The sequence below is a fragment of the Pyrgilauda ruficollis genome, unplaced genomic scaffold (assembly GCF_017590135.1).
Source record: "Pyrgilauda ruficollis isolate IOZ18807 unplaced genomic scaffold, ASM1759013v1 scaffold7, whole genome shotgun sequence".
In the NCBI taxonomy this organism is placed as follows: domain Eukaryota; kingdom Metazoa; phylum Chordata; class Aves; order Passeriformes; family Passeridae; genus Pyrgilauda; species Pyrgilauda ruficollis.
The window spans coordinates 1,095,799-1,112,138 of NW_024528821.1; the positions used below are offsets into that span (position 1 = coordinate 1,095,799).

The following is a 16,340-nucleotide window of genomic DNA, read 5'->3' on the forward strand; positions in this document are numbered from 1 at the left end:
GAGGGACTCTGAGTGACCCCAGGGTGGTGCTGGCCCACCAGGGTGCTGCCCAGCAGTGCCAGCTCCAGCCACTCACAGCTCCTGCCTGCCCACCCCACTCACACCAGCATCAGCAGTGGAACTGACCTTGGGCAGCCAGAAATCCCTGAGCTAACTGGTTTTTACAGGTGAAATGAAAACAAGGCCCTGTTTGCAGTAGAAGCATTGCTAGCACAGCATATGTTTGTGGCACAGATCTGCTCCACTTCTATTCTACAAGTGCTTGTGATGGTTTTACTGCAATTGCACTGGGAGCAGAAAATCGGCGTAACAGCCTCAACGTGCTCAGAGCCCAGAAACACAGAGCAAAATTCTCTCTGTAATCCAGGGGTTTTGCCATCTAATTCCAACTGAAACATGGGAATGGATGTGTACAAACAGCCGAGGCAGCACGAGGCCAGGCTGAGAATTGTGAAATGGGTACATGAGACTGGAGCTTCTGGAGCTGCTGACTTAGCAGCACACAGAGCTAACTCTGAAAGCATTTAACAACAATTAGAATGTCACTTGAATTAATCAGAGCACTACTGAATCACACAGCACTAGGAATAAAGCAGAATCCCTGCAAAATCCTGCCACTAACTAGGAAGCAGCAACATTATTTATGGGTATTGAACACAAAGGTGAGAATCTCAACCTCTGGTGTAATATAAATCCAAAAGTATAATCATAAATATTTTGCCCAGGTCTCTTCAGCTCAACCCAGACAAATAAATTGTATTTTTCAGAATGAATACATCACATCAGTGACCAGTAAGGTTCACAAAAAGCACCAGTGGCTGGGCCAGCAGCAGGCACAGGGACACCAGCCCTGTGCTCCCCTGATGAGGAGCCTGCACAAGGGGTTGGGGCCCTTCCTTCCTGGGCTACAGTAAAGTCCAGGTTTGGACAGCAACCAGAAAATAAAAAGATCACAATGCCAATCACACAACCTCAAAAGAAGACAGAAACAGCAGTTTATTAACACTATGCTGCTTTTCCAGACAGCTAAAAGTTGTTTGAAGAGTAAAGGTGAAAATGTCTCCCCTATTCAGGAATATATAGATACAAATGACTTTTTGGAACAATTTTACTTGTTCCTAATGCATGCTTCAAGACTGGATCAATCCCATTTCCCTACCAAAAGTCCAGTTAGAAGGAAAGCATCAGATTAAAGGGTGACCACATCTCTACACAAACAAGAACAACAGTGACTGGATTTATTGAGTTGATCAGCTTTGAGTCAGCAAATGCTGTGACTTGAAATGCACCATCAGTTGGGAATCTGCTTTGTTCAATAAATACAATTTTTCCATTTAATTTCTAAGAACGACTGGTAGCTGCAGACAGTCTTTAAATATATTTGTGATATATTTTTCATTAATCACTGTAGAAATCAAGCAATAAATTATGATGCTTCAAATCAAATTATAATCATGAAGTTTTTCACATTGGTTAAATTATATAAAAGAGACAATTTTCCCCCCATATTTCCATTTTTAAAACAGGAACTCAAAGCTAAAAAAATCTTAATATTTGATATTACTAAAAGCTCCTCTTGCAGCAACTGATTAGCTTGACTTGGTAAAAAAAGAGAAATTGCATCATCTGCAGTGTTTTTCTGCTCTTAGAAGAAGAAAGTAGAGGAAGTTTGAGACAAAGTAGAGAGACAGCAAGAGCTGAAAGGAGTTTGAAAAACTGGAGGGAAGGAAGTTGTTCTCTCTCCTCCTCTGCCCCACCAGCCTGCTCGCCATAGCAATATATTTTAAAACTTTCATAAACAGAACAAATAGGATTATCCATTACCATGTCAGCTTAAGTGATAACATAAATATATATCACAGAACATCTGCCACTAAATCACTGTTTATAAATGTCAGATCTCATTTATTATTAAAAATACCCCCACCAAAACAAATGCTTTAAAGTCTTCCTTATTATTCCATGAGAAGTGAGTGATTTCCCAGCTGTAAGGTGGAGCTATTCTTTCCAATCACTTTAGGCAGGGTAACTTCTATTAAACCTCAGTCAAGGATTACATTAAGTTGCATTCACAAATGTGTTAGTATTGCCTGAGTTACTTCATCCCACTATGCAGTCTAGAAAATCCAGCATGTTTTCCCCATTGATTTTCCTCATCAATCCCCATTGATTTTGCATGAACTAATATGGCTCATCTCAGAAAACTTGCTTTTATCTTCCTTTTCTTCAAAGAGTAGAAAAGGTAAGGTAGATCAAGGTTTTATATTCTGATATCAGCAATAAAATATCTAAAATTTACTTTAAAAATAATTTATAAAGAGTGCTCCTTATACACAGAAAGTACAAAATTTTAAAATTCAGTGTCTGTGTTTGTAGCACTGTGTTTGACTGAGAGGCCAAGTGGGACAATCTTTTTGCCTTTGCATTTTTTAATTTAATGTGCTTTGTCCATCTTCCTCTCTTTGTATCAGCTGCTTTAATAACTCTTAAGTCAGGCACCCAGGGATCAAATTACCAAATCATGGAATTATTTCTGAATATGCAATCTGTATCCTCTCAGGTACAAGTGAAAAATCTGCTTGCAAAAGCCACTCATCTGTATCATTGCAAATTGGCCTCTCCAGTGTGCCCTTTCAGCCACTCTCCAGGCAGGAACAAATCCAGAATACCATCATGCTTTTTTTTATGGGAGTTTCTGTTGGCTTGCTTCACTCTCTAAAATTATTTTAATAACTCTGCAACTAAACTTATTTTAATAAAAAACTCATAGCTTATAAACTATAATTTACTGTTATGACTAAAATGATTTTTTAGAAACAAAGAGCTGAAACATCTGGAAAATCCACGCCGCTTGAAGCTCAGTGCCCTCAAACACGTGCCACGCAGGCAGAAACTGCCCCCCTAAGAGAGACCCACCTGAAAACAGGAGTGGTGAGCCCATGCTGGTGGGGATCCCTGCCAGATCCATGGTGTTTTAAATCCCACACCCCCAGAGATGGCTCTGCAGGCTCCCAGCCCGTGATTCATGGTGCTCCCAGCGAGGTCAGCGCTGCACAGAGCCGAGCTCAGCCCTTACATTCTCCCACCTACGTGCGAGCTAATTTGATTAAAGGTAGAAGATCAATCAAACTCTATTGCCTCAGAAAGATTAATTACCTCAGCACTTTCCGACTTAATTATTAGTGTTCAGCCATGGGGTTAGAAAAGCCCAGTACAGCCGGAGTTGAAGGGCCCAATGGGCAGATGTGGGAGACTGGGATGTATTTTAGCCTGAGATTTGTTATCTTTAACTAATGACAGCTTCTTTCTATTTTATTCAAGCTAGGCCTAAGTGTGTTTATAGCTCAGCAACAACCAAACCAAAATATTGCTGTTACATTTCAACTTTTCCGTGGAAATAAAAAGTGCAGAAGATGGGAAGGAGGAAAACTGAAAGCATAGTTAAAAAAAATTCTATCTGTCTGCAGCCCAGTTTTTGGACAGGGAACAAGGAACTTAAGACTTTGTAGATTTACTTTTTCTTATGCCCCAGCATGAGGTCTGAAATCCAGCTGCCAGAGCTCCGTATTGATGATGTTTAAAGAGTATATTTCAGCAGCTGCAGAGTTTCTGATTATCAGACAAGTCAGCATGGCAGAAAACGCAGGCGTTTTTCCCAGGCAGAATGAGCTCCCTGTCTGCAGCCCTGTGCTGACCCTTTCTTCTCCAGCAGGCAGAGTTTCAGGACTCCCCAGGCTGTCCCTGAGCTGCTGGCAGGGCTGGGGACAGCAGGGCCAGCTCTGGTCACACCGTGGCTGGCAGTGGCATGGCCAGTCTCCCAGCCTGGAGATGACCAGCCCTGTGTCCAGCTGGGGCTGGAGCTGGAGCCCAGAGCAGAGCTGAGGCTCAGCAAACACGTTCAGCCCTGGATTGCACATTCCCAGCCTCCAAGAGTCACCTCTTGTGTGACACGCTGGACTTGCTGCTCTCACAGACAGAGAATTAATTCGCCCTCTCTCTCACAAATTTCTCAAGCTCCTTTTTACAGCCAGGTTGAATTCTCATGCCCTGCTTCTCTGCTTCCTCACTGATCTTGTCTGCAGCCCCCAAATTTCCAGCCTTGGCTGGTTCAAAGGCAGCACCAGCCCATTCCCTGGAACCAGCCCTGTGCTGTATTTTGGTTTCTCTCCCTGCTGTGGTGTGAGAGCAGCCCCAGGCAGCCTTTACCTTGCAGTTTGAATGAGCCAATATTAATTCTGTTCTCTGTATATGGGCATCCCGTTCCCCTGTTATTAATAATATTTCTTTATGCCTGTTTCTCATGAGAATTCACCTTTCCTTAATGTGGGAAGCCAACCCTATTCATAACAGGCCTGTTATGGTGTCAGCAACCCCCTGGGGTTTTTCTTTTCTTCTTTTTTTTCTCTCTGCTAGGAGCAACCCAGGATTTTTTCACAGTCACATTAGGTATTGGTGATTTATAGTTTATCTTTGTAATACCCAGTTGGTTTTTTTCTTTATGTCATTTTCAGCTGGTGATTTATATACTAGTTACATACAGCAGCTCCTATGAGAATGACTCTCAACTATTAGATTTCATCCCACTGCTATTACTTCAAATCCTTAGCAAAATCCAATTCTCGTGTCATGCACACCTCCTCCTCTATTGTCAGTGATGCTTGGCTTTGAGCTACTGGAATATTTCATTGACATGTTCCTGCTTTTTTAATGCCAAACTCCTTAATGAAGATAATTATGGAGATTTTTCCATTCTTGTATTATTCTACATCTTTTCATTCTTAATTACTAATGCTCCACCCTAATGCCATAATAACAGTTATTAGTCCTCAAATATATGTATAGATTAACTGTACATGTTAAAAATACATATCATGGAAGTGAGATAATGGAGCTACTCTCATCCTACTCTTGGGAAACCCATGACACCATTTATTGCATTATATTCACAGATATCTCAGTTTCTTCTTTGTAAATGCTTTCCAGTAGTGGAGCTTGACCAGAGCTTTATTTTTTCTTGACACTTTGTGTGTCAAAATTACAGAAAAATAAGGAAAACACTATCAGTTTTGATATCCTGGGAGGAAGATTGTCTCCTCTCCTCCACATGAATGCACTGAACCTGCTCTGACTTTTAGTGCCATTATCATCCCTCTTCATCAGCCTGCCTTTGTGCCCATCAACATCATCCTTATCAAAAATTAAGTCAAGGTGAAAGCGTTCTTTTAATTTTGAGGAAGAAATATATGCTGTCTTTAATCATGAGCAGATGTCTTCCTTGCTGCAAACCTCCCTCCTATGTGGTTAAACACCACAGATTGCAGTCTTAATTCTTCCTAGGACTTAATTCTTCCTAGGAGTGCAGGAATTCTTCTCTGCACTCTGATGATCACTAAAAGCCAGCAGAGCTTTGCCCCAGATACTCATTTACCCATGTGCTGTCCACAAGTTTTGCCTTGTGGAAAAAAAAGGAACTGGGGAATCCATGGATTCAAAATTTCCCCCTCCCAAGGGGATGAACCCACAGGAATTCTTCAATCCAGTCCACCCAAACAGCTCTTCAACAGTGTGAAGGTGTGACTGGGAGACAAAAATAAGCAGCCAGACACCTCTGGCAGCACCAGCTTGGCATGGCCACAAACTTATGGTGTCTGCTGATTCCCCTTTAGCTCTACACTTGCTGATTTTCAATGCAACTTCCTTGGCTTATTAGTCACTAATTCATGTTAAATATTCTTCATGGGGACCCCCTCTCCTTAATACACCAGTTTCCTCCTATTTGAAACCCTGAAATCTCAGTGTGATTTGCCTCATTAACTTTAATTTTCAGCTAGCCTTTGTTTATACTTCCATTTTCTTCATACAAAATGATTGCTATTATTTAATTGCAGATTACTTTCAGGTTTTCTGGCTTCCCCTCCACACTCCCTGTCCCCAAGCTGCAATCATTCCTCTTGCTCTGCCCAATTTCTTGGCTGAACTAGTCATATTCTATTTTTCCTCCAAACAAAAGTAAAATAATGTTATTGTCTAGAGGAAAGAAAACAGATTCGATAAGGCTATAAAAACAGATGAAGCATGAAAATTTGTCACTAATGTCTTATACATGTATTAAATAACCCAGCAGAACTGAGGTTTACATGTACCTTTCAACCCCTTTGATCAACATCACTGCTTACAGCCACTGAGAGGGCACCACTGGGAGAGAATTTGCCAGGGAAGTTCACACAGAGAAATTGTTGGTCTTTGTCTATGCTTGAAGTGTGTTTTGTATTTAAACAGAGGGGAAAAAGAGGTGGGGGGAAAATATGGTTTGGTTAAAACCCTTAGCATAAGGAGTTATTGAGGCATCCTTATTTGAGCATCTTATGAGGAGAAAATATCTGAATATCATGTAAAAGAGTGCTGTTACTTAAGGATAAGGTTCTCTACAAACCTACATGCTTTTTTGTATTACTGTTTACCTAGTGTGACAGTTTATTGGCATCTCTTCCTTATGATGCATCTACCACACTGAACTTTATGTTTTTCTAAGGAGGGAACTAAAGTAAGAGAAGACAAATCATTTTAAATAGCCTATTTCTAATTTTAATTAGCACAGTCAATTAATTTTAAAGGTTTACATATAAATTTCTCACAGTTTTCTAACCACTATAACCTTACAGCTATTTTTTCCCCTCCTCGCTTCAGTCCTGTAGCCAATATGAATTTGTAAAGCTTCCTCTCACCAATATTTCTCAGGGTGTTTTCTTTCTTTATTTTATTTTGTTATACTCATTTTTACAGTGTTTTGCAATACACGTTTAGCTATTCCTTGTAAATGGAAAGCTTCCAAAATGCAACAATTTCCAGAATTAGAGAAACAGCAATAAAGGACTGTAGTCAGGAAAAGCAAGAGGAAGAAAACTCTTTTGAATATGGCCATGAGTGATGCCACAACTTTCATAGGGCGCTTGGCTGGTTCTGAACATTCCTGACATCATTTCACCCCAAATCTCTCTCCTTGGCAGGCAAAGCTGAACTAAATCCCCACCAGGTGACAAATCGGACAAGGTTTCAGATTAAGACAGGTCAGATATTAAAGATGTTGGGAGGCAATGAAGGCCATGCTTGTTCTGCTGTATGAACTCAGATTACCTGGCTGCATTTTCCTGTCTCTTTTCGCATTATCAACATTTTAGTCCGTGAAGGAAGACAAGAAATGCTTTGGCTGCATCAAGCCACTCCAAACTGGAATAAAGAAAAAACACCAACCAAAAATCCAGCAGAAGACTGTAGAGGAAACCATCAATTCAGAGCTATTTTTACTGTTTCACTGTTGGCTAAATGTGTCCTGCATGCACAAGTGACCTCAGGCTCATCAGATATTTTGGGTTGCTGTCATCTGCACCACTTTGCAGCAGCACACTGGACACAAATATGCTGTGGCTCTTCCCCTTTTTCACTCAGATGTAGGAGGGCACACAACATCTGCCCAAATCTGCTTTTTTGTTCCTGCCACTAGATGCTGCCATTAATATAGGCATAGAACACTAAAAAGGGCCACCAAAGAAGCTTTCCCTGCTGCAACCATCGTGCTACTTCAATTAAACTGTTTCAATAAGATACAAGTTGGAAGGGAAGAAAAATCTTCACATAAAATAAACTCCAATTAAACTGTGACTTCAAGTTTAAGACTGAACTGTCAGGTAATTAGACAGGTGATTAAACTTTCTTCAACTTCACACTTGGAAAGACATCTGATGCCTGCTTAGCCTGCTCACAGGGACGTGTGTCAGTGACATTCAGATGTCAGAGCTGAGTTACTTTTAGAGACACATTCTACAAGAGTCGTGACACATATTTCTTCTGAAATTAAAACAAATCTGGGGACAAAAAGCATTGGCAAATCCCAGACCTGAGCCTCTTTGTAAATGGAAAGAGAAGATGCATGTGCCTGCTCTGAGAACTACACCAGCTCCTGTCCCATGCTCTCTGCAGGAAGGGCCCTGGACCCTGATTTCATCTACATCATTCACACTCCAGTAAAGTATAAATATCAGTTACAAGCAACAAAAAAGAGCTGGAAAGAAACTTCGGACCATGAGTATGCAAAGCAAAAGCAGCAAATATACATAACTTGATATTTTCTTTCTTTGTGGGTATATTTGTAGCCCTTTAGAGATTAACTCTGTGAAGAACCCAGTTTGACTGCCTAGAATATTGTTAAGGGTATACTCCAGCCTCAAATACATAAACACAAAAGGAAATTATGATTATTTCCAACACAAGATCAAAAATCTCTGATGGTTCCTGTCAGCTGTCTATCAACTTGGAAAACATAATTGTCTGCCATTATTTCAGTAAACATATCACCTTACAAATGTCAAACTTAAGTAATAGTTTACAAATTAAAGAAAAAGAGGGCACACCTCACGTGTGCAAAAAGCCCCTGAGGCTCCAGTCCTGGGCAGCAAAGGCAAAGGCAGAGGTGATTTCCTAGAGCCAGGCTGAATGTGGCACAGCCAGCTCGGAATGGGAGGGAATGCTCTCTGCTGGGTGCTGGATTTGCCACTGCAGAATGTAACTACCTCCTACAGCTCTTTCAAGTGCATAGCACTCACTAATTCATTCCTCCTGATTCACTACAGCAGCTGAAATCCACCTTTTGGGCCAAGTTTTGCCCAGAACAGATGTATTTTCAAATCACTTATTAAGCCGCTAACAAGGCCTTAGAGGCTTAGAGACATTCAGGTGTCTCTTTATCAATGGCACGGTTCAATTTCATCCAGATAAGGAGCCTCTGGACAATTAACAGCTGACTAAAGTTCAGTGGAATCTCCAACTGGCTATCACATCACAGCACAAAGAGCAGAGCCAGTGCCCACAGCTCCTGCTCCTGTTGATTTTGCCTCCCTGTTTTTGACATCACGAGAGGGCAGTGGCAATGGCAGAAGATGACAAACTCTTCTGAGATTATTACTACATGCCATTGCTGCTTTCAAAGGACAAATCAAGAAAGCCTTATTTCTGAAGAGAGCAGTCCTTTCACAGAGCTGCTCATCACCCATGAGTTAAACCACAGCACACGGTAGTGTTGGAGAGGGAAACGTTAAAAAATGTGAATTCCTTTGGCACAGTATTTATGACCATTAGGGCAGCAGCGTTAACCTCCTCAGAAGGCTCCTCTGTGCACAGCACACCAGCTCCATAAAAACACCAGCTCATCCATAAACCCTTAACAGCTCCAAGAGTTTTATTCCCAACAGCCAGACCTCCCACTTTTAGAAGCAGAGCGCTTCTTCAGCCGCGCTAAAACCAACGCGCGCTAAAACCTCACTTTTAATAATTGCCCGGAGGAACAAAAAGCCCTGTGACTGATTGATAGATCGATTGATTGATTGCAATGAGAGGATGGGTGAGATGAGCAGAGCTCTGCACTTACTGGACTCGGGGTCGGAGTTGCCGTCTCCCTCCGTGCGGCTGTTGGGGGACGCCTGCTCGTAGAACTCGTCCTGGGGGAAGCCCAGGGGCAGCGGGTGGGACGCGCTGGCCCCGCTCGTGGGCTCGTGGTCTCCGAGCCCGCTGTCACTGCAGCTTTCCTGGGAGCCATCTGGCAGGTGGAAGGTGACACGGCGCTGGGGCTACAAGGAAGGAACAGAATGACAACGGTTTCCACCACGGTATCGGTAATCGCTCAATGCAGCCAATTTAGGAAATGTATTATTTTGGTTATCTGCCGAGGACGCGTTACCCAGAGTTGTGCACAATTTCAGGCTTTCGTGAGCTGCTTTCAAACCCGCTGCACCTGACAGCACTGCTTGCTGCTGTTTTTTAAAAATGTAAGCCCTGATGCAAAATGAAAGGCACCTCAAACTAAAGAGATTCTGTCAGACTTCACAAGTCTTTGGATACCTTTTGAATATTGACTTGGAGATTTCAATCACTTTTTGAGGCTCAATTTATTTCACTGCTGAGTTTTCTAGTTTTCAAAAAACATTTTCTTTGCCATTAAAAGCTGTTCCACACTTTTGGGCCTAAAAAAATGTGACACATTTATAATGCTGTTGGATTCTTCTGAGACAGAGAAAGAACAAACAACAACAAGTCTTCTGTACTGAAAACAATTTTCATAGATTTTGCACAGGCGTTACGCTAATGAATGAAAAGTAGATTCCCCTGGTCTCCTTCAGACATTTCATTACAACTCCTTTGATTTTTATTGTACCACAGACCTGTACCTAACTGTAAAAGGCTGGAAACTGGGAACCAGGGAGCTGAGGATGGAAAGCATCTCAGCCCAGACATGGAAGAAAGAGCCAGATGAAACAAAGAACCAGGCACAGGACAGAGTTTTCATTACCTATGTGATCCTACATGATTCAGGAACTGAATAACTGAAATGTAAATCTCTACCAGTATTAAAACAAAATATGAACAAAAAATAAGTGTCTCTCCTGCTCATTTTGATGTGTCTGATATCCATGTTTTGGAAACTTGAAACAGGAAGATTCAAAAAACCTTAAAAAACAAACAGTTTCAAATATTCTTAGGCTGTTGTTACTCAAAATCCCATTTGAAAGGCAGTGCAAAACTTTCTGGATGCAGAACTGCTGGGATTAGCAAAATTGAAGACCAGACTTTTGATGCAATTATGCAAAAAATGTATATAGTGTTTATAACAGAGCAGATGTTGTCAGGGGTCCCAAGATATTTGGTTCCTATAGGGTGGCGGTGTTGAAAGCATTCAATTACACTGAGTTTTTGCTAATTACATTGAGTTTTCAGCTCCTCCACTTTTGCAAGTCTCTTTTTGTCACAGTGACATTATTACACATGCCCACAGACAGCTGCTCTGCAGCGTGTGCAGCCAAGAACACGGCAGCACCAGCCTCACCTGTGCAGTCCCTGACAGATGAGAGTGACAGCACTTCCTAACAGCTACCAGTAAGACACTCAGGGCTTTCCCAGAAAACCTGTTTCAGTGCCTCACCACTGCTAATGGAGAGCTTCTCTTCTAATGTGGAACCTGCCTCTTTCTTGTTACAAAATAAATCACTTCTTCACTCCCATCCATCACGGTCTGCTTATTCCCACTCATCTTTCTGGCATTTGGCACTTTATTCTGCTTCAGAATAAACAGACCTTATTATTTCAAGCTGTCAGGTGCTCCTGCTCTCTCTGGCTGCTCCCCCCGTGCAGGAGTTCGCTCACGGCTCCGTGCTCTGCCCAAAACCCTGCACCCAGCTCCAGCCAAGGTCCTGGCAGCACTGAGCAGGATCATTTCACATCTCCTGCATGCTCCTTTGCCATGGCAGCACAATACATTTGTGTCCTTGCCAACCATCATAATGACCAGGTCCTCTTTATTGATCTTCTCCTCCTTGTTCCCTTTTTGGTTATTGCCATCGATTGCTGCAGCCTAAGAGTTGCACTTTGCATTCATTGTTCCTGCATTCCCTTTTTCCAGATGACTTCATCCGTTGCCTTCCAGCCCTGCTTTCCTGTTTATCAAATTTGCAGATTTGAGGCTCTCCCTCATTTGGCAGATCTTTGAGAAACACTGGAACAGATCAAGCCAAGACATTGCAGTTGGGCTCTGGAAGAGCTGAACACAGAACGGCTCCCAATTCCATGGGATGGAAATGGGAGAGGACAACTCCTCTGTGGCTGCTGGGACAGCCTGGCAGCCCACTGGGAAAAGGTTCAGATGGTGAAAGGGTCACAACCAACACTCCCAAGTGCCCACATTGCACTTTTGGGGTCACCAGAAGTGCTCACTGAGCTCCAGAGCTGCCTGCCTGCAGCTGCCCCAGGGCTCTCTCAGGCCTGGCAGGGACAGTGGTCCTGCTCCTCCTGCTGCCTTTTCCACCACAGCTGGGTGAAAATGCATTGAGTGTCTCTGCACAGCCCAAAAAAACCAGATGGAGACACAGAAATTACTGATGTGTCCTATTCCACTCCACCCCAGGTGCCTCTCAGAGCCCTATCCACACCAGCAGTGTCAATCAATCCTCTCCTCAAAGCCCAAATAAGTGAAGTTTTGTTGAGTTGATTCAGTGAAATCATTCCTGCAATGTTTCTCATTCACTCCCTGCACTCCAAACTGCACCCAGCTTGCACAGATGTACAGCTATGACATGTGGAAAGGGAAAATGCTATTTCTTTCATCTGAAATGCGTTTGGTATTCACAGTATGAAAAAAAATCCACCTCCATTGCATGAGCTGTTTGTAAAAGCTGTATTTTGTGAGGTTTGCACTGCCTTTGTGTTGTGTTATATCCTCTCCTCACCAAGCTACCAGTGACTTTTAAGTATTTTTAAAACATTTTTAGCCCAAGTTTTAACATTAGACACCAATACTGACTTTTGAAAATGACTGGGAGCACAATGGTTGTTGCTCTGTACTACTGGTTACTGACAGTAGAGGAGACCAAAAAGTCACCAAGGTTTTTTTAACTTCCTAGCCCAGTGAGAAAAAACGAATCCCATGCCCCAAGCAAAATTAAAAATGTTTCTAACTAACCCTCACATTCAATTAAAGATGGTAAATATTTACCTGCATAAATTGAGATGTTATTAGTCAGAAAGATCAGACCTGTATGATTTAAAATCAACTGGCATCAGCTAAAGACTCATGATTTTAAATTTGATTGTGTCCCTGAGTGTGTCACACCTGATAACACTGATGACAGAGCACTTCCAGAAAGATTTATCAAGATGAAAAACCCCAGCTATTCCTCTGCATGGCAGTGCTGCCATTTCCTTAATTCATGCAGGCGTCAGACAACGATCTGGAACAAGTAATTCTAATAAAATTTTGCCAAAAGCCGGGACTTATCTTCTGTCACAATTATTTTGGAAATTTCCTCCTTGAGGCATTTAAATTTCAATTTATAAGATTACAAAATATCCTCAGTCTCCAGCTGCTTTTCCATTTATCTCCGAAGGGAGCCAGCACCGATAGTAATAGAGTAACAAGGATTATGGTTTGTTTTATTTATCTGGATGACAGTTGGTATACTTTTTCAAAAAGAGAGAAATGCAAGCAAACCTATTATGCATTCTTAGAGGATTCTGATGTAGAAACTTGTAATACATACAATTAAACTGATAGGGGACAATGAAGTGAAAATTTAGGAAAAAAACCATGCAGCGGTCTAGAGTTTCTCTGCCACATTTAAAAATATTAAATTACTCTTTATTGGCATGAGAAAAGCATTTTGCTTGCAGAGATGTCACAGACCAGACACAAATGCTGTCAGAGGTCTCAGATGGCATTCACTGCCTTTGGTAAAAGCTGAGTGTGTCTGGAGGGATCAAATTATCTCAGAAAACCGCAAACCTTTTACTCTCATTATTGAAATTTATATGAAGACTGATCAAAGCCCCAAACTACTCTGTGTTCAATCTTTCACTACAATAATTAGACTGTGGCAGTGGGAATAATAAAAGATGAGTCTAAGTAAATAGCTTTGGATACACTGAAGGGATGATTTCTGGTATTATACACCAGGGGTTAGCCAATTTATAATCAAAAAGGAAAAAAAAGGTAATAGAAAAAGCAGCAGATATCAACTGAGGAACATTAAACTATTAACCTTATTATCTTCATTCATTGAAGCAAATTAATATCCATTTAAAAGGAGATCATAAAGAAAAAACATTACTTTTTAATTTATGCTGAATTAATTATATTATTTAGATGATAATTCTGATTTAAAACAGACCTTATTTAGGAGATGCTGTGAGACAGCACAAAAGAACAGGACTACTTCAACATTTCTCTCCACTATTAGCAGCCAGCAAATAAAGGAGTAGTCAAATAAATTTTTAATTTTCTCAGTCGCTTGTTTACTTCAAATGTTAGGAGGGTATGAAATACCTTAAAAAACTAGAAAACAACTACCTTCAAGTACAAGCAGTAAAGAAAGATCACTAATCAAACCACAATTTCCAGCTCCTATCTTTTTATCCTCAACTATCACCTTTTGTTCCAAAACAGCAATTTTTGTTGCGCAGGCTTTCATTGAGACAAACAGGACCCAGCAACTATCAGTGCAAAATTCTCAGAATAGCATTAAAACAAACAGCCTGAGAGGATCCAACCATAAACCCAGTGGGAAATATGTCTTTGTGTTGAAACTCAACAGAGACAAGCCAGTATTTTCATTTTTCCTTTCCCCATACAGAGTAGAGCCGAGCACAACAAATACAGCTCAAAGAGTTTCTCTTGACTCTTTTATAAGTCTGTATTTCCCCTAAGTTTTGCAGCCTGGCACACTAAACTTAAGATCTTATTTCATTATTTTGATGGCTTTTTCATAGGCAAGATATATAATACAGATCATTATAATCTTTCACTCAAACTTCTCCATTTTTGGAGCAGGGATCTGTTTCTCTTGGATATCTACAAAGATGCCAAATTGCTCACCATTATCACACACAAATAGAAACACTTCATTAAAAACACATCACTGTTGCATTCACCTTTTCTAATTTAGCAGTGACCTTTTATGATTTATTTAATGGGTCCTGCAGTGATCTTGCATAGGAGTGGGTTTGGTTTTTGGGTTTGGGGTGTGGGGGTTTTTGTTTTGTTGGAGTTTTTTCAAAAAGAAAAATGAAGGGCTCATCTTTCAGGGGAAGGAAAGAGGCATTGTGCAAAGTGTCAATACCCAGCTGATTTCAGCAGTCCAAGCCTAGTGGGAATTAAAATCAGTTTTTCCCTACCTCACAAGAAAAGGCACCACCCCAGCTACTGCCAACACTAATAACCTGAATTATCATCTCACACAGATAAAACTTGGTGAACAAGGCCTTCTTTTCATTGAACAAGTTCAGATGTTCCAGCCACTGCCCCAAATTTATTTGCTGCTTCACTTTCAGTTCCTAATTTTCCATTTACAGACCTGCTCTTTTCCCAATTTACCATATTTACCCTTTTGAATATTGGCAAGACTTTGCATTTTCAACTCTTTAAAACTTCCAAAAGAAATCCAATAGAATCCTTTTGACATTCTTGTTATATATTTTGCTACTCCTCCTAATTTAATCTCATTAACATTAGTTACTGGTATCTTACACTCTCACTAATTACTAAGGGAAAATACAGTATCTGGATGCCTTCTAAAGAAGAGAAGATTTGATAGATACTTTTGTTTTTTCTCACTGTGATTAAAAATCTAATTGTTCCAAAGTAGTATAAGAGAAGTAAATAGTTTTAGGCTGTCATTTTTATTGATTTAAATAACTCCTCCCACTTTGTTAATTTATTTAGAAGCAGGAAGCATAACCTATTAATTTCAAAAGGGCAGATAAAAGCTGGGTTGGCTGCCCAGACAAATAGAAAGTCAACGTGGGTGATTATCTTAGACAGATTTGTACATTTTCAATGAAAGAATTACTACCTCCACAGAAAACCAGCAGAACAGATGGTGCCCCTACACCTGCTCAAATGGAAATGACTTCAAATTGTCAGATCTTATAGCTGGACTCCCTGACACAAAGAACTCTCTCAAGTGATGGGAAATAATCTTGCAGGGCTATCTTGTACCTGCGGCACTGGCTCACTCGGGCGCCTTTCAGGAATCACACGTTCAGGTCCCTGCAGGCTCCTCTTGCAGGCAGCTGAAACTGCAGCCAGCTGATAAGGGAAATGTCAGATATTGCAGCTCTTGGCCATTGCGAGAGAGCTCTGGGAAACCCTTCCCATGCAGGCAGGGAAAAGAAAGGGGTTTGTAACCAACGCTTTGCTTCAAGAAGCAAATTTTCCATTTTTTACTGAAGTAACCAGGGGCTAAGCCAACACTGCCATCGTCCTCTCGCAACACTGAGGTCATGGAACAAACCCATTCCCCAAATCATTGCTGAACAAACCCATTATGAACCTGGAACTTCACAAATTTCTGATTAACAACTTCAAAGGGTATTTATTTCCAGACACTAATCCTCGTTGTACCAGAGCATCTCTCATAAGATTTTCCCCAGCAACACTCAGCAATTAAATTGTATTTTCTGGGCTTCTTAAAATAACAACAAAGAAGTGAAATAAAAAGCAAATAAAATTGAAAATAACATTTAAAGCATGTCAAACATTTTATTTAGCTTTTGAAAGGCAGTTATTGCATGCTAGATGTCAAAATGATAGCTGAGAGCATGCTTTTTAAAGTTTAATTCATCTAAGCCTTCAATTTGACATGTGATTAAATTAAAATTACACATGAAAGTTGCACTATGGCTGCGCTGTTGCTAAGTTTGAAAAAGAGAAAAATATCAATTCTGATTTTTTTCCTTAATACATTCTTCAATTTCCATCATCCTTGAGGTTATAATCTTGAATGCTTGATATCTGATAGGCAAAG

The 16,340-nt window shown here is 40.9% G+C and overlaps 1 protein-coding gene across 1 annotated transcript in view; it reads right to left on the reverse strand.

Annotated features, from left to right (window-relative positions):
* PCDH11X (protocadherin 11 X-linked) overlaps positions 1-16,340 on the reverse strand; it is a 416,133-nt gene that overhangs the window by 108,539 nt on the left and 291,254 nt on the right. Inside the window, exon 6 of the mRNA XM_041485190.1 lies at positions 9,422-9,620. Coding sequence (XP_041341124.1) covers positions 9,422-9,620 — 199 coding nt within the window. The remainder of the gene's footprint in view (positions 1-9,421; positions 9,621-16,340) is intronic.